A 25,623-nucleotide genomic window follows, 5' to 3' on the forward strand; every position below is an offset into this window, starting at 1 on the left:
TCATTGCTGGAGAAATTTCCCACTTGTAACCAGTTAAAAAAAAAAAGCATTATTTTTACTTGGCCATTGGAGATGATCATGTGTTTTTTCATTCAAACATTTATTGATTATCTTCTTTATGCAGAGCCACTGGTAACCTGTATGGGCTTTCGTACAAATTAGAAAAAGTTCTGCCCAGGCAGACCAGTTAGACAAACGCATCCGCTCTGGGTAGACCAGTCAGGAAAAGGTACCCTTCTGAGTGGCTGCAGCTCCATGCTGTGTGGTTTGGCAAGCAGACAGAATTTCAGGAAGAAAAATATACCCTTTTCTCCAGAGCACCCAGGCTGGCAGGCCACGTGGGGTCTGGGTTTCTGTCCCCAGTGGCCCCTCCAATGGATGTTTTTGGTGTAAGGCACCAAATGCACTGTGCACAGGCCCGAGAATCTGATCTGCCCTCAGAGGAATGTGGGTTCTAGACTTGGAACCGAGCCGTGAACCACAAACAGAACTCAGGGTATTATAGTGAAAATCTTCCTTAAAGAGTGACGGATGACGTGTCCTAAGGTTTCGGGGAATCTCAAGTAAAATTCTACAGAATCAGTCCTGGTTCCTCTCTGGAAATGCCCACTCTGTTGCTTGGTTCTAGGAGAGAAAGACAAACAAGATGGAGAATCCGAGTGAGAAATAAATTCCGTTGTGTTTGTGTCACTCACTGTCCGGAAGACACAAGACATGCCCCAGCATCTATAACAATTAGGATCTTGGGGAAGGGCTCTTCACTGGAGCCTCAAGACCTGTGACCCTTCTGTCTCCTGAGCCATCATTCAGCCCGATGGAGGGCTTCCTGAGTGCTAGGAGCTACAGCAGCTGTTCAGCTGGGCTCCAACAGACCTTACAAGTTGGAAGAGAAAAATCCCCCCAAAGTTCCGATTGCTTGCCAGCCCCCTCTGCACAGTTCCTTCCTTGGATGGGTAAATAGTGTGACAATTTAATAAGGGACCTGTGACAATTATATGCAAGTGAACAGATTTTTTTTTTTTCTGCGAAAGGAACGTGATGGTTTTGGGTTTCTCTGTGTGTAATCTGAGAGGCTTATTCATCTCAATGGGACGGAGGAAAATTCCGGTATTAGGGAAGCAACTTCTGATTTATCATGAACAGCTGGTTGGGCCATGCCTCGTTGGTGCCCACACATAAGCACCCTTTTAAATATAGATGCTCAGTGTGGCTTCTGCCTCCAAAAGGGCTTGTAAGCTGGTGCTCGGTGTTTTGCACGGGTTGTCGGGCTGCTGCCATCCTGAGCATCCTCGTATGGAGGCCCAAGCCTTGCATCTGTTAAGCTGAATTGTGTCTCCCACCAAACGTTGGAGTCCTAGCCCCCCATTAGCTCAGAATGTGACTGTATTTGGAGACAGGGTCTTTAGAGAAGCATTATGGTAAAATGAGGTCATTAGGGTGCACCCAAACCCAATACCACTCGTGTCCCTATAAGAAGAGATTAAAACGTAGACACACACAGGGAAGACCATGTGAGGACCCAGCGAGAAGACTACAAGCCAAGGAGAGAGACCTCAGGAGAATCCGGACCTGCTGACACCTTGGTCCTGGACTTCCAGCCTACAGAACTGTGAGAAAATGAATTCTGTGGTTTAAGCCGCCCGGTCTGTGGGATTTGGTTATGGCGGTCCTAGCAAACAAGTGTCGTGTTTATATATCCAAATACGCTGGGTGTCCGGAAAGCTTGGGCCAGCCTCAGGAGTCTGGTTGGGAAACACAGTGGATTACTGAGACCTCTTTCTGTCGGAATCCTGTTGATTCTTCAGTCACTTTGTAGTCTTGGAAGGAACTGGGGATTTTTGTCTCCCACAGCCCTGGCCTTGCCGAATTCTGCTTGGTGGTGGATTGCATTATGTCTAGATACTCCAATACCTGGCAACAGCCTCCTCTCTCAGTTAGAAAATTGATATTGCTGATTAAACTCCTGAAGTGTTTGGTTGTGTAGTGCCATGTGCTGTCTGGTTCCATGTAGGAATAACAAAAAAAATAAATAATCTCTCTGAAAATACTTAGTCTCAATCGTAGTTTCTATTTCTCTGGTATATTTATTTCTACAGACTTCAGAAGAACAAAGTGTCTTAAATTTCTACCAGATTTTTTTTTTGGTGGGAAGATTGTCACTGAGCTAACATCTGTGCCAATGTTCCTCTATTTTGTATGTGGGACGCAGCTACATCATGGCTTGATGAGCAGTGTGTAGGTCCGTGTCCGGGACCTGAACCCACGCACCTCAGGCCACTGAGGTGGAGTGCACAAACTTAACCACTACACCCCTGGGCCAGCCTCCTACTAGAATTTTTTCAGGGGCACATTTACGTATATGAAATCATGAAGACAGTCCACATAGGTAGTTATATTTTGTTTGTTTATAGGATATTGACATGTGGCTTATGAATAATTTGCATATGATTTGTGTGCACCCAAAAGGCTATTCTGTGCACTTCTCGAAAGTTTACATTGAAAAGGTTATTCCTGCTAGTAGCTTCCTGTCACATGTATTAGTCAGCTCAGCTGCTGTAACAAAGTACCACAGAGTTGGGTGGATTAAACAATGGACATGCCTCGTCTTACAGTCTGGAGGCTGGAAGTCCAAGATCAAGGTGTCGGCAGGGCTGGTTCCTTCTGAGGCTGTGAGGGAGGATCTGTCTCAGGCCTCTCTGCCAGCTTCTGGGGGCCTTGGGCATTCCTTGGCTTGTAGATGGTGTTCTCCCTGGATCTTTACATCGTCTTCCCTCTGTGTATGCCTGTCTCTGTGTCCAAGTGTCCCCTTTGTATAAGGACACAGTCAGATTAGCTTAGGGCACATCCTAATGATCTCATCGTAACTTAATCATCTGCAAAGACCCTATTTCCAAAGAAGGTCCTATTCAGAGGTACCGGGGTGAGGACTTCAGCATATTTTTAGGGGACACAGTTCAACCCATAACATCACGTTAGGACTTTTCCCATCCTTAGCCTGTCTCATTCCCTCATTAGCTCCACAAAAGGCCTTTGGACCCTCAAAGTGAGGAACAAGAGACAGGACAGTAAGAGGGACAGTGAAGGAGGTAGAGTGGTTAGGGCCAAAATACATACAGCACAGGCATTGGTGTTCCTTGGGCTGTGGGAGGAGAGTGCTGCCTGGACCTTCCACGGAGCCTCATCTGCTCTGTTCTCTGTGTTCTAGCTTTCTGGGGCACTCACCTGCTCCACTCCCCCCAGGATGCTAGTCACTGTTAGGGGTGCTTGGAGCTCATTGTGGAGTGTATTTCTCAGCCTTATTGTTCATCCATATGCCCCGTGGTGAATCCCCACCTGGCAAAACCATTTATGTTCGTGGTTATCATCAGGGCAAATTTTGTATTTTGTGGTTTTATTAGTGCGAGAGTAGGTGTATCGAATATGCATTTTGCATGCCCTCTTTTCGTCTAGACTCTGGGGCCTGTCCTCTGTCTCCTGGTTGCCCCTGTGGAGAGGCCCGGCAGTGAACTTTTCTGTGGGCTGGGGTGGGGTGGAGGCTTCCGGAAGTGGGAAGAGAGGCTCATTAACGTCAGACTAGCCCTGTGTGAAGCAACGGGTTTGGGAAGTCTGAGAGAAAGGGCAGTTTCTGACGATACTAAAAGAGATTGATTTGAAAGCGAAGCCTTTAATATCCACGAAGCATCCAATCCAATGCCTAAATAGTTTGTTGAGAGCTTCTTGAGGAATACCATTTGTGAATTTATTCTCTTTTATGGCTTAATGTTGCAAACATTTATACTGTATGTTGTAGTGGAAACAATTTCCATGATTATCACTTGCTCTAAAGTTATCACCCTCTTCCACTGTTCTCGATAGGTGTATAATGGGGAAAAGCTTATTCTGCCCATGGTGCTATGGAGGAAATGGTTTTAAAGCTGGTAGTGATTTCCTGCTGAACTCACCTCCCTTAGATCTGTTTTTACATTCTGTATTAGTTTCCTGGAGCTGCTGTAACAATGTATCACGAACGAGGTGGCTGAAAACAACAGACATTCATTGTCTCACAATTCTGGAGACTAGGTGTCTGAAATCACGGTGTGGGAGGGCCATGCTGGCTCTGAAACCTGTAGGGGCTCCATCCTGGCCCCTCTCCTAGCTGCGGGGGGTTTGCCAGCCGTCTTTGGTGTTTCTTGGCTTGTAGCTGCGTCACTCGTTCTCTCCCTCCGTTTTCACAAGGCAGCCTCCCTGTATCTCTTCTCCTCTTCTTATAAGGACACCAGCCCCATCGGATTAGGGATGCTTCCTACTCCTGTACCACCTCATCTTGCCCTAACTAATTACATCTGCAACGAATGACCCTATTTCCGAGTAAGGTCCCGTTCGGAGGCACTGAGAGTTTGGACTTCAACCTGTCTTTTTGAGGGGACACCACCAACCCCTAACACATTGCACACCTCCTTCATTGTCTCCTGCCACTAACCATGGCACCTCTCAGCTCCCCTCTTCCTCCTGTTGAGAGTCTTGGCATTGTCTCCTTTCCTCCATCTCTCTCAGCTCCTGTCGCGTTATTTGCAGCTCCGGTGTGTTCTACCTCCGTGTCGCTTTTTGATTTCATCTCCTGCTGGCCAGTCTCTTTGCCACATTCAGGTTTAGTCCTTGTTAATTCTCCCCATCCCCGGATCCTCATGGTGGTAATCCATCCTAACCTCCTAGAAATGAACTCTAATCGTGCTATGGCCTGCTAAAAAAAAAAAAAAAAAAAAAAGCCTCAATTAATTCCCTTAGGACCCTGGGGTGAATTCCAAATTCCATCCCCTGCATTCGGGGCTCTCTGTGCTCTCATCTCTCTCCCACCGCCGTTTGTGTTGGCCCAGGAAAGGTGGGTCCTCTGTCATCTGAGTGTCCTCTGTCCTCTGGGGGGCGGGGGGAGGGTCTGCTGGCTGCCTCTGCTTCCTGCTGGTGCCTCCTGCAGGCCCGCCCTTCTAGCCCCGATGAAATGCCCCGTTCTTCTGTGGAGCCTGCCCTGATCCATCTGGCCTGAAGCAGTTTCTCCTGCCTCTTTGTCCTGCATCCCCCGTATCACCTCTCACACTGCATGTGATATCCTAAGCATTAGCGAGTGTATGTCAGCTTCTTCATCAATTTGTAGGATTATTTAGGGTAGAACTAGGTTTTAGTCATTTAAAGAACATACTCATCTGTGCCTGTCATGCTGTTTCACAAATGGTGGTACTTAGCTAAATAGGATGGAGGTCTTCCTGTGGACACACTGGCTGTGCTTCTAAGCCTTCGTCATGGTCCAAAGGTTTCCTTTTTGAGTCTGGCTCTCTTGACAACATCACTCTACTGAGCCCTGTGTGATACCTAAGTTAATCAGTACTCTGGAAATAAGCCTTTATCCGAAGTCAGCCGCTGGTTTATTGTGGTTTATTTTTAACCTCCTGATGAACTGGATGTGGAGTCGTTGGAAAGAATTTCCCAGAGGTTTCAGGATGGACCGGCTGCTGGTAACCGTAGAGTACTGTATTCGTTTCCTGGGCTGCTGTAATAAAGTGCCACACCTGGGTGGCTGAGAACAACGGAAATGCATTGCCTCATGGTCCTGGAGGCCAGAAGTCCAAAATGAAGGTGTCGACAGGGCCACACTCCCTCCGAAGGCTCTAGAGAAGGATGTTTTCCAGGTTTGTCCTCTAGCTGCTGGTAGTTCCTTGGCTTATGGCTGCATGACTCCAGTCTTCGAATGGCATTCTCCCTGTATGCATCTGTGTCCCAATTTCTCCTTTTTATGAGGACATCAGTCATATTGGCTCAGGGCCTGCCCTAGTGACCTTGTCTTAACTAATTAGATTTGCAACGACTTTGTTTCCAAAAAAGGTCACTTCTGAGCTACTGGGGTTGGGACATCAACATGAATCATTTGAGGGGACACACTTCCTCCCATAGCAAGTACTAAGTTCTGGCTCTCCTGTGGAGCCTGGGGTCTGTCTGCTGGGTTGACTGGGGTTAGGCACCGAAGTTTGACCGGCTGGAGGGGGCGACTGTTTCCATCCACACTGGTCCCCTCTTCTCTCTGAGAAAGCAACTCCGGTCTGTCTACCTGGCTGTTGATACATTGCCAGCAACTCTCTGATGCAGAGGTCTCAGGCTGGTGGCAAGAGTGACCAGCCTGGCCTTGGGGGTGCAGGCAGTGGTCAGCCTGCTCGCCTGGTCAGAAACGATCGGTAGGCCCTCTCGGAGGGAGATTTTGTGATCTCAGAGTTAAGGACCTAACAGCAGTCGCATCTGTGTTTAGCTAGTGTTTAAACTTGTGACTCTCCCTTTTCCGTTTGCCGTGTCCCCACCGGTGCTGTTTCAGCCTCTGTTAACCAGGTTCTGATAATCAGTGCACTGGAACTGCTTCCTCTGTGCCAGGACAGAGAGCAGGGGGTGTCTCATTAGGCAGTGGAGTGAGGTCGAGATTTGGAAATTATGCTTTTAAAGTGAGGAGTGTGGATAGTAAGATAAGTTGATTCTGTTTTTGTTTTTGTTGGTTACATTGAATTAGTTGATTTAGCTGTTTCCAATAATTAAATAAGCCACCGGGTAGCCCAGCTTGGACCCCAACCCGGATTAAATGGCCTGTCCACACGGCGAGAAGCAGCTTCGCTGTGGGTTGAGTCAAATCTGGTCAGCACCATGTCCCAGCTGGACCACCTATGGGCAAGTTCCTTAATCTGTGTAAACCAAGAGTTTCCCCTCTCATAAAACGGGAAAATAATAGGATCCTCTTCATAGGGTTGTGGGAGTGACATGAGACTGCGCACGTAAAATGTCTTGCTTGTCAAGCGCTTAATAAGTGGCACTAGTCTCAATTTGAGATTTACGTGGCTTGGTGAGTGTGTCCACACATGCACCCTTTTATTTGCTTTCACACTATGCAGTTGACCAAGAAATGGCAATTGTCCAAATAGCTCATTAATTTTAGGCTTATAAGACCGCTAAACTAGAAAATTTAGATTGCTAAGTAGATCTCTGCCAATTTGAATATTTACCGAGCTTAAGTTTTTCGGACAGTTGCCTGCATTGACTGGTTGATTGATCTGGACGGTGGAGACCCATGCCTGATTGCAACATGAATTTTTAATGCTATTCACACTGTTAGTTAATCTTTTCTTTATGTAATGGCAACACTGTGTTCAGTATAATGAGATTATCACTACTGATCCATTTAAAATGCCATGATAATAATCAAAGTGTCTAAATTTTTTTTTTGGTGGAGGGGAAGAGGTGGGGTTTGCAAACAGTAAATCTTATCTCTTATGAAAGATGCTATTAAAATCTTTCCGATTGACATAACAAAGCTCCATTAATTTTGATGGAAGACATAGATAACTACCGCTTGACCCAAATTCACAGTAGGGACCCAGTAGCATAGGAATTCATAAACTGAGAGTAATAACGCCAATCACAGGTACTCCTCCACCGAAAATAAAAAAAGACATCTCAGAATTGGAAATGTGTTTTCACAGTTAGTGATCACCTTCTTTTAAGTGGGAAACATCCCTTTGAAGTCTGTGATTGTCTACTCTCTTGAAATGATTCTTTTATTCAACTCCACCATATAAATATTCATGTTGCTGTATGTGTATATTTCATATTGTTTCATTAGTTACTTTTTTGCCATTGGAATATTAAAAAATGTTTGCTAGTTACTGAAAATACTGTGGAGTTGAAAATAATTTTAACTCTTGGCCAAACAGGTGAACTTATTCTTGGCAGAAAATTACCTTTACAGCAGGCAGTTGACTAAATGCCGAATAAGAAGTACATATTTGAAAAGAATTCTGAACATTAGTGCCCTGGATAGAATTGGAATCATTGTGTTTGAATCTGGGGATTGTCCCATTGTCTCTGTCACCCTGGACGATCCCCACGACATCTATTAAATGCAGTTTACCCCCTCTCATTAATGGACACAAAACTAACCTCCCAATCCTTTCTTAAATAGTCACCTATTCAGAGGGACTGCGCTCCGAAAAATGGACTTTCACAAGATGAGAAAGATTTTAGAGAAAATAAGGGAAATGTTTTAAGTCTCTCTAAAACATAATCGGATTGTGCCTAATGGGATGAACAATGTTGATTAAAAATGATTAGTTTCCCTTTTTTTTTTGATAGCCGATTTAGATAATGTTACTCTTAAGTCGTGACACCATTTAAGAAAAATAAATGATATCAATGGAAAAAATAGCCTCTTTGGGGTGGGTGGGAATTTTTCATCTGATAGTTGGAGTTACTGTAAAAGTTTTAAAGACCTCTTTAAGGAGGATGGTGTCAAAAACCAATTCTGTTTCTTCCTAGAATCATCTCAAGATGCCTTTTTCCTGTTAGCCAAGCGGTTAGTCACTGCTCTTTGTCCAGTATTCAAATTGTGACTATTCACCGCAAAGGACTGGTTTTTTATGTTCAAATATTGAAATCTTGGCAGATTTTTCAAGATAGATTTGCCTCAAGAAATCTCTTTGGGTCTATTCTTGCAAACGCTTTCTGTCTCTCTTTACTTTTTGCTAAACTTTAAATGGTTGAACAAATGCTAAATAAAGAGTAGAAAGCGCATTTATCTGATATTTCCTAGACTTGTGCATCACTAACAGTTGCTGGGGAAAAAAAAAAGAAAATCCAAGGTGGTAAAGGCAAATACGATGATAGTGGCCTCCTTTTCTAAAGATAAGCAGGAAGTAGATGTCCAAAATTAAGATGCAAAAGATATGCTTATTTGTAGAAAAGTTAATAATTTAAAGTAGGAAGCATGTTGAAATTCATAAGCAGGGAAAACAGGTGACAGAGACAAAAAGAGATTGAAAGCTTGGTGACTGTTGGAATTGAGTTTACACAAGTCCCATTGCCTCTGCTCAGGAGTGTTGGCAAGTCTCCTCTCCTTCAGATTCACTGCTTCCTTTCTTATCACTAAAATTTGTGAGAAGTTTTACGGGGTGTTGTGGACTGAGTTGTGTCTCCCCTCAAAATTCTTATGTTGAAGTCCTAACCCTCAGGAACTCAGAATATGACTGTATTTGGAGACAGGGCCTTCAAAGAGGTAATCAAGTTTAAATGAGGTCACCAGGATGGGCCCTAATCCAGTCTGGCTGGTGTCCTTAGAAGAGGGGGAAATTAGGACGCACACCCGCAGAGGGAAGGCCATGTGAAACACAGGGAGAAGGCGGTTGTCTCCAAGCCAAGGAGAGAGGCCTCAGGAGAAACCAGCCCTGTCAACACCTTGATCTCAGACTTCTCGCCTCCAGGAGTTGGAGAAAATTAATTTCTGTTGTTTAAGCTGCCCCATCTTTGGTAGTTTGTTATGGCAGCCATTGAAAACTAATACACTTCGAGATATTAATTAAAATGATTGAAAGGACAACCCGTATTAAAAAAAAACAAACAAGAATCAAGTGCTGTGGTTTCCCCCAGGCATTCTCCTTGCAGCCGCCACCCCCTGCTCACACTCCCACTGAGTTCCCTCCTTATCTGCTTGTGAATTCCCTGCCCTTCCTCAGAGCCATTATCTGCTGTCAGTGGAAGCAGAGCATTCCGGATTCCCAGTGAGGAGAAGGGAGGCCAGGAGGATTTATGGTGTCATTGCAGGAACACAAATTCTGCTTTCGTGCAGACTGACACCGTAAATGTACATGCATAAATCAGAGCAGTGGGCATAAAAGACCTGCTTTTCCCTTTCTGATGCATACAGGCACTGGGGCCAGCCCTGATACTTAGCGTCTGATCTAAGTGGAGAGGAAGGAAGCCTTGTGTGCACGTGGCGGGGGGTGGGGGGAAGCCATCTGTAGCCGTTTATTGGGGGCCCGTGTGAAAGGTCACCAACAGTCCCAGAGGCTGGAGACGGGAGAGAGGACAAGGATTCCTGTGCTCTGTTAGTGCACAACTGTTATTTCAACTCTCCTGGGACTGCCACATCTCTCCCTCCCCGCCCCGGGCCTGTGCCCTCCCCACTGGTGAACTCGTCTCCATGCTGAGCAGCACACGCCTCCTCTGCGAGCGTTTCCAGGAGACCCCCCTCCCCTACGAGGGACTGACTTTCTTTCTTCTCTTTCTTTTTTCCCCGTTAGCGCTGTCTGCACAGATCAGTTAGATTCTAAGTCCACTGTATTGTCACGATTGTTTGCTCATTTTTAACTATGATTAGTGAATGGTCACTGGGTGCCGTGAGCTTGATGTCATGTAGCTTGGCCACCGTTGTTGTCCGGGGTTTACTGATGAACCATCAATCTGAGGTTTACTGAGGTTAAGTTTCTGGCCTGGGATCTCTCAGTTCTGGGGCTCTGACCCTGGTTTCATTCCAAAAGGCCTGATGATTTCATTCTCACTACAAATGTGTATGATTGTTGATCTGCATGGTTTGCAGATGAGACAATGGAGTGTTCGTTCATTCACCAAACTTTTCTCTCGAGTGCTCTGTCTCAGGCAGGCAGTGTGCTGGGTCCCGGGCTCAGGGGGTAAGTGATTTGGCCAAAGCCATGCATGGAGCTAGGACTGTACTGTCCAACACAGTGGCCACTCGCCACCTGGGGCTGTTGAACACTGGAAATGTGCCTGTTATTCAGCCATAAAAAAGAAGGAAACGCTGCCATTTGTGACAACCTGGATGAAGCTGGAGGACATTATGCTAAATGAAACAAGCCAGACATTGAAAGACAAATATGGCTTGATCTCACTTATATGTGAAATCTTTAAAAAAAAAGCTAGACTCATAATAACAGAGAGTAGAAAGGTAGTTACCAGAGACTGAAGTGTGAGGGATAAGGGGAGATTAAAAAAAAGAAGAAAGGGGCTTGGCCTGGTGGCGCAGTGGTTAAGTTCGCATGCTCTGCTTCGGTGGGCTGGGGTTCGTTGGTTTGGATCCCGGGTATGGACCTAGCACCGCTTGTCACACCATGCTGTGGCAGGCATCCCACGTATAAAGTAGAGGAAGATGAGCACGGATGTCAGCTCAGGGCCAATCTTCCTCAGCAAAAAAAGAGGAGGATTGGCAGTAGATGTTAGCTCAGGGCTAATCTTCCTCAAAAAATAAATACGTAAATAAATAAATAAATAAATAAATAGGAAAGTAGAATGGTGGTGACCAGGGGCTGGAGGGACGGGGGAAAGGAGATACAGTGTTTAATGGGCACAGAGCTTCAGCTTTGCAAGATAGGAAGAGTTCTGGAGAGGGATGGTGGTGTGGTCCACCATAGAGCAACCATGTGAATGTGCTTCATATCATTACACTTAAAAGTGGGTAAGATGGGGAATTTTATGTTTTGTGTATTTTACCACAATGAAAAAAGTTGGAAAAAAGTAACTCCTCTGAAAACGAAGAATTTTAAAATATTGATTACTTGCTGAAATGATTATTTTGTAGATGTATTGGGTTATAGAAAATATATTGTTGATTAACCACACCTGTTTCTTCTTACTTTTTTGAACGTGGCTGTTAGAACATTTAAAGTCACGTATGCGATCACATGCTTCCATCGGACAGCACTGGGCCCACACGTGGCCGAGCCAGGTTTCACCCCATTGATGCCACACCCTCTGCCTTGTACCTCGTATCGCTCTGAGATCCTTTAAAGTCCAGAAGGAGGGTCTGGGTGCTCAGAGGTGCCAGTGATTCCTCCTGACCAGTGGCTGATTCTGTCCATATGGGGACGTTTTGAGGGGCTGGAAAGAGAAGCCTGGACAGGTAGAGATGGGGGAAGGCAGCACATGGGCATGCCTGCAGGGCAGGTTAAAAGTGAAGGGAGTGTCCCCACAGTGTGATTATACCTAACACTACTGAACTGTGCACTTGAGAATGGTTAAGATGGTACGTTTTATGTTAGGTGTCTTCTACCATGATAAAAACTTTTTTTTTTTGGTGAGGAAGACTGGCCCTGAGCTAACATCTCTTGCCAGTCTTCCTCTTTTTGCTTGAGAAAGATTGTCACCAAGCCAACATCCATGGCAATCTTCCCATTTTGCACGTGGGGCACTGCCACAGCATGGCTTAGTGAGTGGCATGACATAGGTCTGTGCCTGGGATCTGAACCTGTGAACCCCGGACCGCAGAAACGTAGCATGTGAACTTAACCACTATGCCACCGGGCCGACCCCTAAAAGCATTTTTTAAAAAGACAAACAGAAACCTAAGGATTATGTGTCTCACTATGGATATTAGGGAAAAGCATTTACAGAATGAAAACTTTATTTGACCATTAGCAATTGGGCTAAATGAAAGTTGATAGAATGTATGCTAGTCCAAATAAAGTTTTCTTCCCAAAATAATTAAAGCAGAGGGGGAGATAAAGGAGGTTGGTGCCAGATCATGAAGGATTTTCAATTTCTCATCAAGGAATTGAGTTTCTTTTAAAGGTTTCTGAGCACAGAGGATGCTCATGAGCATCCTTAGAATGAAAACTCTGATGCTTCAGTGTGGAGAAGGGAGAAGGGGCAGCGCTGGGAAGCGCTTAGGAGACTGGCCAGCAGCAATGGGGGTGGCAATGAAGGAACCTTCTAGAAGAGCCTTGGTGACTGGCTGCCCGGAGAGGAGCAACAGGTGGGGATGGTGATGGCCTGTGTGATAGGAGCACAGAGAGTGATTTTCCTAGAGGAGGGGCAGTGATGGATAGGATCCTGGAGAGGTTGGGTCCAGAGGGCTGGGGCGTGGGCTGACCACATGGGGTGTCCGGTGGGCAGTGGGGAGCTGCTGTTCTCAGTGAGTTGACGGTGATTGCTGGCCCGGGGTAGTCATGCCTAACCAACTCATTATCTTTTGGATTCCGTGCATCTGTTTGTTTTTAGATGATGTCCTTTGTGACTTCCTCTGTACTGTCACCCGGTTACCTCCAGGGTACTTAAAAATGGGGCCCAATCGGGAGAGAAATGGAGCAGTAAGGAACGGCTGCCAGGAGATTGGAGCTGAAGGGTATTTGAGACAACTGGGTGTTCAGTTTTTTAACCAATATATTTATTGATTCAATTTATTTGGCACTTCAGAAGCCAAGCATTGTGGGGAACACCAAGATGAATTACCCGTGTTCTCAAAAACCGTGTAATCTGTTACCAAGCTGGGGCTTTGTTACTTTTTTCCAAAACCAGAGAGAAATGATTTTAGCACTACCTGTTTTAATCCGTGCCTCATCTCCCCTTAAGATTCCTGGGTTTGGGTGAATTCTGATTGGACAGGGAATTGGGGGTTACTTTTGTCCTTGTGGATAATAAGTGCGTTTCTGCTGATGTAGGAAGCATGCATATTTTAACTAAGCAGATGGGCTTTTGATAAGAATTCCAACAATTGTGTAACCACTGTCCTTTGTGTCCAGCCCGGCTATTCTACCTTGCTATCTCAAAATCCTCTGCTTGCGTTTTTTCTTCCTTGGCAGGAACCAGTTTCTGATTTCCCATCAGCGGGGATGTTTCCAGGGTGTCAGGACGTGATTTGCTTTCTGAATCAGAGCTGAGTCAGGGCGCAGAGAATCCCAGTGACGGTGGCTTCAGAACTCCGCAGGGCGTGCATGGGAGGGTCTCCCAGCCCAGCCTTGTGAGCTGAGCTGATTTTCCCTTCACTGACAGTTGAACTCTTTGCCTTTACTCAGCACTGAGTTCTGTTATCATCGCCAGGATCAGTCCTAATGAGCTCTGTTGTTTAAACTGGGGAAGGAAACTTTTTTTCCCTCATTTACGAAAAGACAGATTTTCTCCGGCAGCAGCAGGCAGAGGATGGCTGGGGGGGGGAGCCAGGGGTCAGGGGCTGTCGCGCTGGGCTACGTAAATAGCCGCAATTAATGGGCCCTGTAAAAGACAGCCATGTGCGTTTGCTGTCTAGCCTCGTCTCTCTGTGAATCAGAGCAACCCTGAAATTAATTACAAAGCCAGCAAAGGATATTTTCTGCTTTCTGTGAAATCAGTATCCTCGGCACAGGAGCACGTTCCGCTTGGATGCATTTACACATATCGTTTCTCGGGAAGGAGGCGTGAAACCAATTTATTTTCAAAACTTCCCACTGGGTCATGCTAATCACCACAGTTTTCAGCTCTGTTACACTGAATTCAGGCTCGGGCTGGAGCCTGGAGCCTCAGAGCCCTCGGCCCCTTATCATTTTCTTCATGGGTTTTGGGGTATCCCCCGCCCCGAGCTCACTCCCGCTCCATTCATTTCATCCAGCGTTGTCACCAGAGTTGTGTTGTTATAATGAGATTTACAAAGCAAGCCATTCTGTCATTACTAATGACTTCCATAAAGCTTCTGTATTAGTCTGCTAGGGCCGCCATAACAAAATACCACACTGGGCGGCTTAGACACAGATTTATTTCCTCGCTGTTCTGGAGGCTGGAAATCTGAGATCAAGGTGTCACCAGGTTTGGTTCCTCTTGGGTCCTCCCTCTGCGGCTTGCAGAGGGCCGTCTTCCTCCTGTGTCTTCACGTGGGCTTTTCTCTGTGTAAGTGGATCCCTGGTGTCTCTTCCTCTTCTAATAAGGACACCAGACCTATTGGATTAGGGCCCCACCGTTATGCCCTCCTTTAACTTTAATCACCTCTTTAAAAGCCCTATCTCCGGATAGTCACGTTACGGGTTAAGGCTTCAGCATATGAATTTGGGGAGGGATGCAATTCAGTCCATCGTGGTTTCTGATTTAGTTTATAGAATCTTTTTCTTCCAACTGCATTCATTCATTCAGGAAATATTTATTGAGTTTTGTCTATATGTCAGGGAATGTTCTGGACGCTAAGAGCATGACAGTGAAGGAGACAAAGGAACGTCCCCTCCCTTCTGGAGCTTCCATGGGTTAGAGAGATTCCATACTCAATGAGTTCTGTAGGATTTAAGAGGTCGTGAGCACTGTGGGGGAAAATAGACTGGAGAAAGGCGGTTGTGAGCACCAGGTGGGTGTCGCTGTAAGTAGGTGAGTCAGAGAAGCTTCTCTGAGAGGTGACATTTCAGCAAAGTCTTGGAGGTGAGGGAGTGAGCCAAGGCCCCCAGGTGAGAATACACCTGTCACACTGAGGAACTTCGAGGAGGCCAGCAGGTGAGCAGAAGGAATGAGAGGAAGACCAGAAGGAGATGGTGTCAGGCAGTGAGCTGACCACATGATGGGGTCTGCAGGCATCGTCAGGACTTTGGCCCTCCTCTGGGAGAAATGGGGATTCTGGCTACATTTGGTTGGTCCTTGCTTTTGGGGAGCTTTCCTGTGCCCCCAGATTAGCAGCTCTGGAGAAGGTGACAGATGGTTCAGATAAGTTTTGGAGGGAGAAAGGGTACCCAACAGGAGCACAGCCCAGAATTAGACGTTGGGGTAAGAAGGACTAAGCGGGCACGAGGAGGTGGCTGATGACGAATGAGGGTACTTCTGTGATGGGACTGCCGGGTCCCCAGACAACACGCTGAAACGCTGGTCATGGGTGTCTCTCCAGCACCCCTTCTCCCTAGTGACTTCTCCCAACTCTCAGCCAGACTCTTAGGGGCAAGAAACAGGATGGCTGGAGGGTTCCAGTCCACACATGGTGACTGGGGACAATAGTCTCTACCACCTTTAGCTTGGCAGTGATCTTAAATGTCTCTCTCTGCTCTGACTCTCCCAGAGAGAGTCACGAGGGATACCCTTTGTTCAGGTCCTTGTGTCTGTGTTCTAGTATGAGCATTTGGTGTACACCGTCTGGCCTCTGTCCAGGCCAAAGTGGAAGGCGCAAGACACACGTGGCTGCGGATGGCCGCTGCCATCTGTCCCTCCTCCCTCCCTCTCTTTCTTCTTCCTTCCTGAACTTGCGCCTGCCTTGGCTGTGTCATTAGTCCAGTCCATGTTCATTGAGCTGCTTCTCTGTTCCTGACACTGTGCTTTTAGACCCTCATTTTTAAAAGAATCAGAATGCACAGCGAATAGGAGGCCTGGATCAACTGAATTTTCTTTTTACATGGAAATTAGCCAAAAAAGAGCTTTCTTTCCAGAAGACTTTGGTTTCTTAATAAATACTGTGTGTTACACGCAAATGAATCTTTTCTTCTTCTTCGAGCATTCAGGCACCTAAAATATACTCAACGCTGTTCTGCACTGTGAAAGACACATGGATCTTCAGGCCTTTAGGGAGGTAATTTTAGGTGTAAGGGTGAGCCTAATCCAATGGGATTGGTGTCCAAATAAGAAGAGTAAGAGATACCAGAGACCTCTCTCTGTACGTGTGCAGAAAAAAGGCCATGTGAGGACACGGCAAGAGCCCCATCTCCAAATATAGGCACATTGGGAGTTAGGGCTCCAACGTATGAATTTCGGGGGGCCTTACAATTCAGTCCCTAACAGATAGTAATCTTGAACCGCTACAAAGAATCTGAATTATCCCCACACATAGGCCTGAAGATCCATGTCTCTTTCCTAGTTTCCACTTGGCATGTAGAACAGTGTTGAGTATATTTCAGGTGCTTCAATGAGTGAAGAAGAAGAAAAGATTCATCTGAGTTTAACACACAGTATTTATTAAGAAACCAAAGTCTTCTGGGAAGAAAGCTCTTTTTTGGCTAATTTCCACTTCGAAAGAAAATTCCATTGATCCAGGCCTCCTATTCGCTGTGCATTCTGATTCTTTAAAACATTACGGTCTGAAAGGGCCTTGATTAAAGAAAGACTGAATTTTTGCAAACCCAGCACAGAATGTAGAGTGGGTAAACCATATATGTATGTCTCTGTGATATTAAAGAGTAGTCTCTTTGATCAGTATTTTTTTTCTTCTTTCTCTCAGTCATACAGGAAGATCCATTTTACAGCTGCGTTTTCGTTTTCGAGATTGGGTACATCCACGGTTCTTGGTGTGTTCGGGAGTAATGAATTTTAAAGGCAGTGAAGGGTGATGGAGGAGGAAGGGATGAATTTTAAATCCTGTTAACTCTGATCCTGTGTAGACAGTCTCAACTAAGTCAATATTTAAAGAAGATGAGAGACTAGGCTGATATTAAACCACTGCCTTGGGATTTGAAAGCAACTCTATTCCGGAGAGTTCGAAACACTCAAATGTGGTCCAGGCTTCTTTTTTAATATGCTAAAACTGTGGGTCAAGGAAACGCACACTTTTTTCTTAGCTGAACTAAGCTTGAATGCTTTCTCACCCTCTTTACAAGTTGCTTCAGTGAAAGTAAAACAGCAATAATAAGAGTGTCAATTTAAAGAGTACTTGTCGTGAGCCGGACGTGGACTTGAGGGCTTTACGTACCTTCTCAGGTACCAGTTGTTTACGGAAGTGGGTGCCGTGACTAGGGCGATATGCTCTGGTGCATCCCTTATTCTAAGTACAATTCTACGTTGCATTTTTTTCTTCTAATGTGTAACAGGGGCCGTTGGGCATAAATTCCTTTCTGAGCTGGACTCCCTCCTGATGAGCTGGCGTCCGCGTGTTTCCATCCTCCTCCTTTCCCATTCTTCCACCCCATAGCTGCCCTCTAGTCATCTTAGATCTACTTGTTTTTTGGTCTTGGGGAATTTTCTTTTCTTTTTTATGAGCTTAGCTATTTAAAAAATCAGTTTGCTGATTTTATCCATCATGAGTCAGCATTTTTTTGTGGCGGGGAGTGGCGTGGGTGGGGAGGAGGGTGGGAGTTCCCCTATTGTGAGAAATGCAATTTCTTTCTTTCTTTCTTTCTTTTTGGTGAGGAAGATTTGTCCTGGGCTAACATCTTTTGCCAACCTTCCTCTTCTTTTGCTTGAGGAAGATTAGCCCTGAGCTAACATCCATGCCAATCCTTCTCTATTTTGTATGTGGGATGCCACCACAGCATGGCTGATGAGTAGAGTAGGTCTGTGCCTGAGATCTGAACCTGCGAACACCGGCTGCAGAAGTGGAGCATATGGAACTTTAACCACTCAGCCATGGGGCCGGCCCTACAATTTCTTTCTTTCTTTCTTTTTTTGGGGGTATGCTTTTTGGTGAGGAAGATTGGCCCTGAGCTAACATCCCTTGCCAATCTTCCTCTTTTTTTTTTTTTCTCCCCAAAGCCCCAGTACATTGTTGTATATCCTAGTTGTAGGTCATTCTGGTTCTTCTGTGTGAGATGCCGCCAGAGCGTGGCTTGATGTGTGATCCTGTGTCCATTCCCAGGATCTGAACCGGTGAACCCTGGGGTGCCAAAGTGGAGCATGCAAACTTAATCACTCGGCCTTGGGGCCGGCCTCCTTGCAATTTCTTAATTAGTGAGAGAAGTTGATGACTAATCTGTTTCAACTGTGGTACACTGGAGCTGTGTTATTCTCTCTCTAATTTCCCACCACCGCAAGACTTCACTACTTCTCTTGGAAGTATGGGGGCAGTCTTTGAAAACGGATTCCTTTGTAAAATTTTGGGAGGCCTTGTGACTGTTGAAGAGCTGAGAGTCTTTGTTTTATTGACCTTTTTCAAGAAAATCGTTTTTCTTGGTGTGCTCGGGGTAGCGTCCAGCCTTAGACGCTCCGCTGTCCCCCTCTGTTCCCTGAAACACTCTTGAGGACCAGATTGTGAGTTCGTTCGACTCCCTGAGGACTTGGACCTGGTCCTCAGTGAATCTGTGCAGATTTAATTTCACTTTTTCAAACTCTCCTGGCCGAAGCAGTTCATCTTTGCAGCTGGAGACCCGTCATCGTACTGGCTTGGCCCTGCTGGAATCTGTGTTAGATCGACTCTGCCTGCAAATCTCTGATCACCGTCGTATTAAATTAGATGCCTCCCTTTGCCGATCATTGATCGCTTTTTCCTTAATTTCCCAGTTTTCCCCATTTCAGTTGTTGCAGATGAAGTTGATTAAACGGTTTTGGGTAGTCAAGAATGACGTTCCCTTTTCAGTATTATCAGTGCAGAGCCTGTAAGTTTAGGGGATGACTGAGAACAACCAGCCTGGTGACCAGCTGGCATTTGGAAACGGACAGGGGGCTTGATAGAGACCTTCTCCTGATGAGGTAGCTTGAGATTTCAGGGTTTCCACAGAGGCCCTTTCAGAACCAGTGGCACGTGGGAACCAAGATGCCAAATGAAGGTGTGACACACACCTGGTGTGTTAGTTTCCTGTGGCTGCTGTAATGAATTACTGTGAACTTGGTGACTTAAAATGACCGAAATTTATTCTCTCACAGTTCTGGAGGCCGGAAGTCCAACATCAATTTCACTGGACCAAAACCAAGGTGTTGGCAGGGCCGTGCTCCCTCTGATGGCTCTGGGTGGGATCCATCCTTCGCCTCTTTTGGCTTCTGCTGGCTGTGGCATTCCTTGGTTTGTGGCCCATTGCTGCCCTCTCTGCCTCTTTCTTCACACGGCCTTCTCCTCTGTGTATTTGTGTGAAATCTCCCACTGCCTCTATTTTGTAAGGACCCTGGTGTTGACATTTAGAGCTCACCCAGATAATGCAGGTTACTCTCATCTCAAAATCCTTCACCTCTCCAGATATGGTCACATTCACACGTTCCAGGGGTTAGCACGTAAAGTCTTTGGGTGGCCGTTATGTAACTTACCGCAGGCGATTAAAGCACTGAATAAATTATCCTAATAATAATCGTGTGGTGTATTAAAAAAGGCAGATCGTATGACTGCTGGGCTTTTCGGCTGTTGTTTATTCGTGGCACGTGTGAGAATTTCATTGCCAAAGGATGTAATTTTTAAAACATGGCAACAGACTCAAGCAAAGACAGACTCTTCTTGTATTTTTCAGCATCCCTCTTTCTCCCATCCCCCACAAGGTGATGGACAGATATATGTATGCATATGTGTATTGTACATATGTGACACTATATATTATACATATGTGTTTTTTGTGTGTCACGAATAAGTCCAGTTTTTAAAGCTTTTAGTGTAGCACTGCTGAACTAGTTGGGGCCAAACCACAGAGCGTAACTTTCACTTCTGCGGGTGGACAGCATTGGTCTCAGACTGACTTGGGAAAGGGCAGGCCCCCGGCTTGTCTGCTCCCATTGGCTATTTGTCTTCTCTTAGTCATATCTTTGGATCAAGGGTCTGAAAACCCCTGTTAAAAAGGGTGAAGGGGGTCAAAAAGTACAAACTTCCAGCTATAAGATAAGTAAGTCCTGGGGATGTTCCGTACAGCATGGTGACTAGAGGTAACCCTACTGTATCGTATATTTGCAAGTTGCTAAGACACAAGGTTCTCATCACACACACACACGAATTTGTAACTGTGTGGTGTTGGATGTTAGCTAAACTTATTGTGATAATCATTGCACAATATATTCATATATCAAATCATTCTGTTACATACCTAAAACTAATACAATGTTACATGTCAATTATATCTTAAGGAAAAAATTAAAATTAAACAAAGAGACTGTTCTTCAGAAAAGATAATAGATTAAGCTGTTTACAGCTATTTTTGCATCAATGGTAAAAATAAAAAAAAGGTTCAATCATTTGCTCAGTTAGTAACCTATCAGCCACTTGTCATTTATACATCCTGTGTGTGGTGAGGAAAGGCCTGGGCCTGCGTTAAGGGAGGGCTGCTTTAAATGGTGTAGCACATGATAGGTGTGGTGGGACCCTGAGGAAGGAGCGTGAAAGGGACTCCCTAGAAGGGAGGTGGGACTTGTTATCATCTGAAGCTGGAGCGCTGGGCCAGGAGTGTGGACCTTGCCCTGTGGGCAGCAGGAGTCTCTGCGGAGCTTTAAGCAAGAAGTCAGAGTTCCTGACCCATTGATTTTGAGGCAGACAGTAGAGTGACTTTGAGGGGCCAGGATGAGCATTAGGGAAAAGAGGTAGGACAGTGGTGTCACAGTCCAAGCTAGTGGTGGCTAGACTATTTTTTTTTAATTGTGAACCTCTGTCAAGAAAATAACATTTGAGCCTCTCACTGCAAACGTCTATCTATCTATCCATCCATCTATCATCTATCTATCATTTATTGATTGATCTTTGTCACATCTCTGTATTAATATATTGAGTGTGTTATGAAATAGTTACAAAATATAGTTACAAAAGAAGGAAATAAATAGAAATGGAAGGTCCAGTGTTTTCCTCCTGCACCCAGGTGGCTCGATAGCCTTGGATGAGAATGTCCCTTGGGTTGCCAAGTCTCACTTAGAGACAGCGCGTCTGGGCGCTAGGAGGCTAGGTCCTAAAAGCACCCGACTGATGGCGTCACTAACGGAGAGGAAGGACGGTGAGAGAGGCGCTTAGTAGAAGGAGTCGACGTGATGCGAGTGGCTGGTCACATTAGGGAGAGGAGTGAAGACGTAAGAAAAGAAGAGGACAAAAACGGTGGTATGTCTTAGGTCCTGTTGAGTGGAGAGGTGACTGTCACCAAAGGAAAGGGGAGAGTTGGGAAGGGGTGTAGATCTATGTGGAAAAGACAATCTTCCCTTCCCCTCCACCCCTCCGTCCTTCCTTTTTTCTTCTTTCTCTCCCTTCCTCCCTTCCTCCCTGTGACACGTTGACTGTGGGGAAAATGACCCGGGAGGAGCATCCTGTGGGTATTTGAGATGCCACCCTGGAGCAACAACAGGTTGGGTCCTGACGTAGGGCCAAGAGTTAACCCTCGTGGTAATTCCCCAAGGGAAAGAGGTCCACATTGGAGGCCAGAGGCGGCCTGGCCGAAGGATCTGGGGCAGGGCAGAGAAAGGGCAAGAGGAAGGATGGGGGTGCTGCATTGTCGGGCGTCACCTCCCCACCCCAGCTCCCTAACCACTGGCAGTTTCAGAAGTGGAGGCATGGGGGACCCAACCTGGAGACATGCCGGAGGAGAACTTGGCATTGCACCCTTGGGAGAACTAAGTTTGACATTGACCCTTCACTGAGCCTTCCAGTCGGCCATTCAAGTTTGCTTAAGTAAATTTCTTTCTCTTCCTTAATAATTCAATCTGTTGATCTTTCCTGATGTTACAGTCTCCTTTTTTTCCCTTGATGCTATTTTAGATAGGCTTTTTCTCCTCGTGCAGAGATGTAGCTGTATATTTTCCTAGGGTTCTTGTGAATAGTCAGGGGGTAAGCTTTGCCTGCAGTGTCTGACGACAGCTGTGTTCTTGGTGTCTCCTTAGGTGGCCATTAAAGTCATCGACAAGAAGAGAGCCAAAAAGGACACATATGTCACCAAAAACCTTCGGCGAGAGGGCCAGATCCAGCAGATGATCCGCCACCCCAACATCACCCAGCTCCTTGATATCTTAGAGACGGAAAACAGCTACTACCTGGTCATGGAGCTGTGTCCTGGGGGCAACCTGATGCACAAGATCTACGAGAAGAAGCGGCTGGAGGAGTCTGAAGCCCGCAGATACATCCGACAGCTGATCTCTGCGGTGGAGCACCTGCACCGGGCTGGGGTGGTCCACAGGTAAGGGCCGTGCCGTCCTGACGATCGCCGACTCTGTGCTGAACAGACTGCACAGTGCTTCAGTGCACTCCAGGCAAGGCTGAGGCATTGCAGTGTGTTTTACAATTCTACGCTTTTGTTCCGTAGGAAGGTTTGTGAGTTGGGTTAATGCCAGTGTGGGCTTAAAAGAGTGGCGTCTAAAGCCAGAAGGCTTGGGTTCGCATCCTGGCTCTCTCCTTTCATAGTTGTGTGACCCTGGGAAAATTACTTAACCACTCTGAACCTCGGTCTCTTCTTCTTTAAAATGGGAATAATAATGATACTTATCTTGAGGTTAATGGAAGGCTAAACGAATTAGTATATGGAAAGAACTTGGAATAGTGTGTGGTATATAGCAAGGGCCGTGTGAGTGTTGATTGCACGTATTATTATTATTTGCAGAGTAATGAGACTGGTTGCTCAGGTGCCTGAAAGAAGCACCAATGTTAAGATGGCCTGAGATTGTCTGTCAGCTCGTGTTAGCGATGGTGCTTTCATTGCATCTGCTTTACCTGTGGTGGTTGTTCAGTAGCTGTTTAGTCTACTGGATGGGAGCAGCATTCGAATTGTGAATTTACCCTTGAAAGTGAGGGGTGTGCCCCATAAGCCAAGTCAACCTTGCGAATAATTATGAAAATCAATTTTTTCTTCCTAACAGCCTGCTCCCTCCTGAGGAGGATCTCTACAAGGAAGGGGGATGGAAATAGCATCCTTAGCAAGGTTGCCATCGGTGGTCGGGGTCTAATTTTAGTGCTATACTAAAATGAAATAAATACAATACAATACAATACAAGTGCCCTCTTTTCCTCCCAAGAAATTGTTGACTTCACCAATAAATGCATCCTTCTTCTTTCATGGAATTACAATCCATAATTATTCTGGGCTGTTGAGAAAATTTAGGGCTCGTGTTTAAATGATTCTCGTTTCAAAAAGCAAGATCAAAGCACAAAATATATGTGTGTATATATACAGATATATATACACACATGTTAAAAATTTTTTTCATTGAGATAAAATTCACGCATTTAAAATGTACAGTTTTCAGTTGCTTTAGTGTATTCACAGAGTTGTACAACTGTCAACACTATGTAATTTTAGAAGGTTTTCTTCACCCCAAAAAAGAAACCCTGTACCCATTGGCAGTCACTCCCCATTTCCCCCTCCACCAGCCCCTGGCAACCACTGATCTACTTTCTGTCTCCATGGATTTCCCTGTTCTGGACATTTCCTATAAATGGAAACAAACACCTTTCACGATTAGCTTCTTTTACTTGGCGTAATGTTTTCCAGATTCATCCCTTTTGCAGTATCTCTCAGCCCCTTTTTCCTTTTTATGACTGAGTAATATTCCATTGTATGGACAGACCATATTTTGTTTATGCATTCATCCACTGATGGACATGTGGGTTGTTTCCACCTTTTGACCATTGTGAATAATGCTGCTGTGAACATCCATATATGGGTTATCCTATGAATATATGTTTTTACTTCTCTTGGAGAATTCTGCTCTTAGAAGTGGAAGTGCTGAGTCACATGGCAACTCTATGTTTAACTTTCAGAGGAAACATATATTTTTAAAAATTCAACTTCTAATGGTACTTTTATCTGTTTGAAAACCATCCATGGGCCCACCTGGTGGCACATTGGTTAAGTGCACACATTCTGCTTTGGCGGTCCAGGGTTCACTGGTTTGGATCCCGGGTATGGACGTGGCACCACTTGGCAAGCCATGCTGTGGTAGGCATCCCACACATAATGTAGAGGAAGATGGGCATGGATGTTAGCTCAGGGCCAGTCTTCCTCAGCAAAAAGAGGAGGATTGGCAAAAGTTAGCTCAGGGTTAATCTTCCTCAAAAAAAAAAAAAAAGAAAGAAAAAGCAAACCACTCATGTTCTGATCAGTGAAGAAAGTGGCTCAGCCCTTAGTTAATAGAACTTGTGGATTTTCAAGGTGGAGAGGCTGTTTCTTTAGTGGCATTGGCATTGGAATGCTCCACCCTGTCACGCCCAAGCCTCCCCAGATTCTCCAGGGCAGGTCCCCTCATTCAGGCTTCCTCAGAGCCAGCCGCAGCCAGGCACCATCCAGGCGGATCATTTACTGGCTGAGGGAGAGAACCTCTTCATGGACATATTTTTAGTCACACACGTTGTCGTGAACTCACGCTTCATTAGAACTCTTTGGGTTTCCATCAGTGAGGAAGAGAACATTCAGAAATTTTAAGTGAATAACACTATTTTTGGCTCTTTCCAACAATACCCTTGTGTAGTCTGCTGTGTCACAGCTCTGCCATTATTAGGAGAATGATGGCCGTAAGTGTGCCTGGTCCTGTCTTTGTTTGTTAAGATGACAGAGGCAGAGACCTCATGAATGAATCAGCTTGGGTTACCAGGTCCACTGGTCACGGCAGAAAATAGAGCCGGGGGCAGAGCTTTCCGAGGGGCTTGAGGTGTTATGACGAGGGCTTCGTGGTGTCGAAAATCAGATGCACACCCAGCTTCGCAGGATTTCGAGGACAACAAAGGAAGTAGGAGTGAAGGCTGGGTCTTGTTCACTGGTCTCTCCCGCTGGAAATTCTCAACAACCCTTTTAAAGCAATTTTAACAAAATCCAATCCTTCTCAAAGCAATTACTGTCAGAATGTCAAAGGAATGCATTTAATGATGTTTTGATAGCTAAGACGGTGTGCTTTTTCTTTCTCTGATCTCCAGCATTCTCCTTCTTCATCGCTTCTTGGAAATATATTCATAAGCCAAGAATGGCAAAGGCTCAGCTCTTTTAAAGTTAGGGAAGATTGGAAAGCTCGGTATGGGGTGGGGGGGTGGGTCTTCGTTTTTCTGTCTAGAAATCGTGTGAATGAGCGTCAGTGCATGCAGACAGGGGATTAAGACATCGCTGAGAATGTTTGTAAGAATATGGGGCTTTAGCTCATGTCTTGACTTTCGAAGATTCTAGACCACTCATTTTTAGCATCTGTGATCTGGTTCACTGCCGGTGTACTATTTACTGAAGCCCTTTTCCACAGTGGAGAATTAGGTTCCAAAGTGGAATAAATTTCTTAAATTATTCTGGGGTTAGGTTTTTCAAATGAATGGGAGAGTATAGCATTTCAGAGGTGCCCTGGAGTCCCTCGTGGGAAGATTTTTGAGCAAACAGATTAGATCATCCAAAAGGATTTAGGATGAATTTTGGTGGCTACAGCTAGAGATTTAGAGGACTTTTGGTTCCGTGTTAGAGGATGCTGTAAACGCGCAATTCCTGATTAGGCAGAAACTATAATGTTGTGTTGTTGTCGACTTAATGCTTGGCAGAGTCCTCATTTCCTGTGATATTAAATCTA

The 25,623-nt window shown here is 45.5% G+C and overlaps 1 protein-coding gene across 2 annotated transcripts in view; it reads left to right on the forward strand.

Annotated features, from left to right (window-relative positions):
- Positions 1-25,623, forward strand: part of HUNK (hormonally up-regulated Neu-associated kinase) — a 110,759-nt gene that overhangs the window by 18,235 nt on the left and 66,901 nt on the right. For both annotated transcript variants that reach the window (XM_044750685.2, XM_070488757.1), the window contains exon 2: positions 21,976-22,268. In XM_044750685.2, coding sequence (XP_044606620.2) covers positions 21,976-22,268 — 293 coding nt within the window. The remainder of the gene's footprint in view (positions 1-21,975; positions 22,269-25,623) is intronic.

This window comes from Equus asinus, chromosome 18, assembly GCF_041296235.1.
Source record: "Equus asinus isolate D_3611 breed Donkey chromosome 18, EquAss-T2T_v2, whole genome shotgun sequence".
NCBI classification, from domain to species: domain Eukaryota; kingdom Metazoa; phylum Chordata; class Mammalia; order Perissodactyla; family Equidae; genus Equus; species Equus asinus.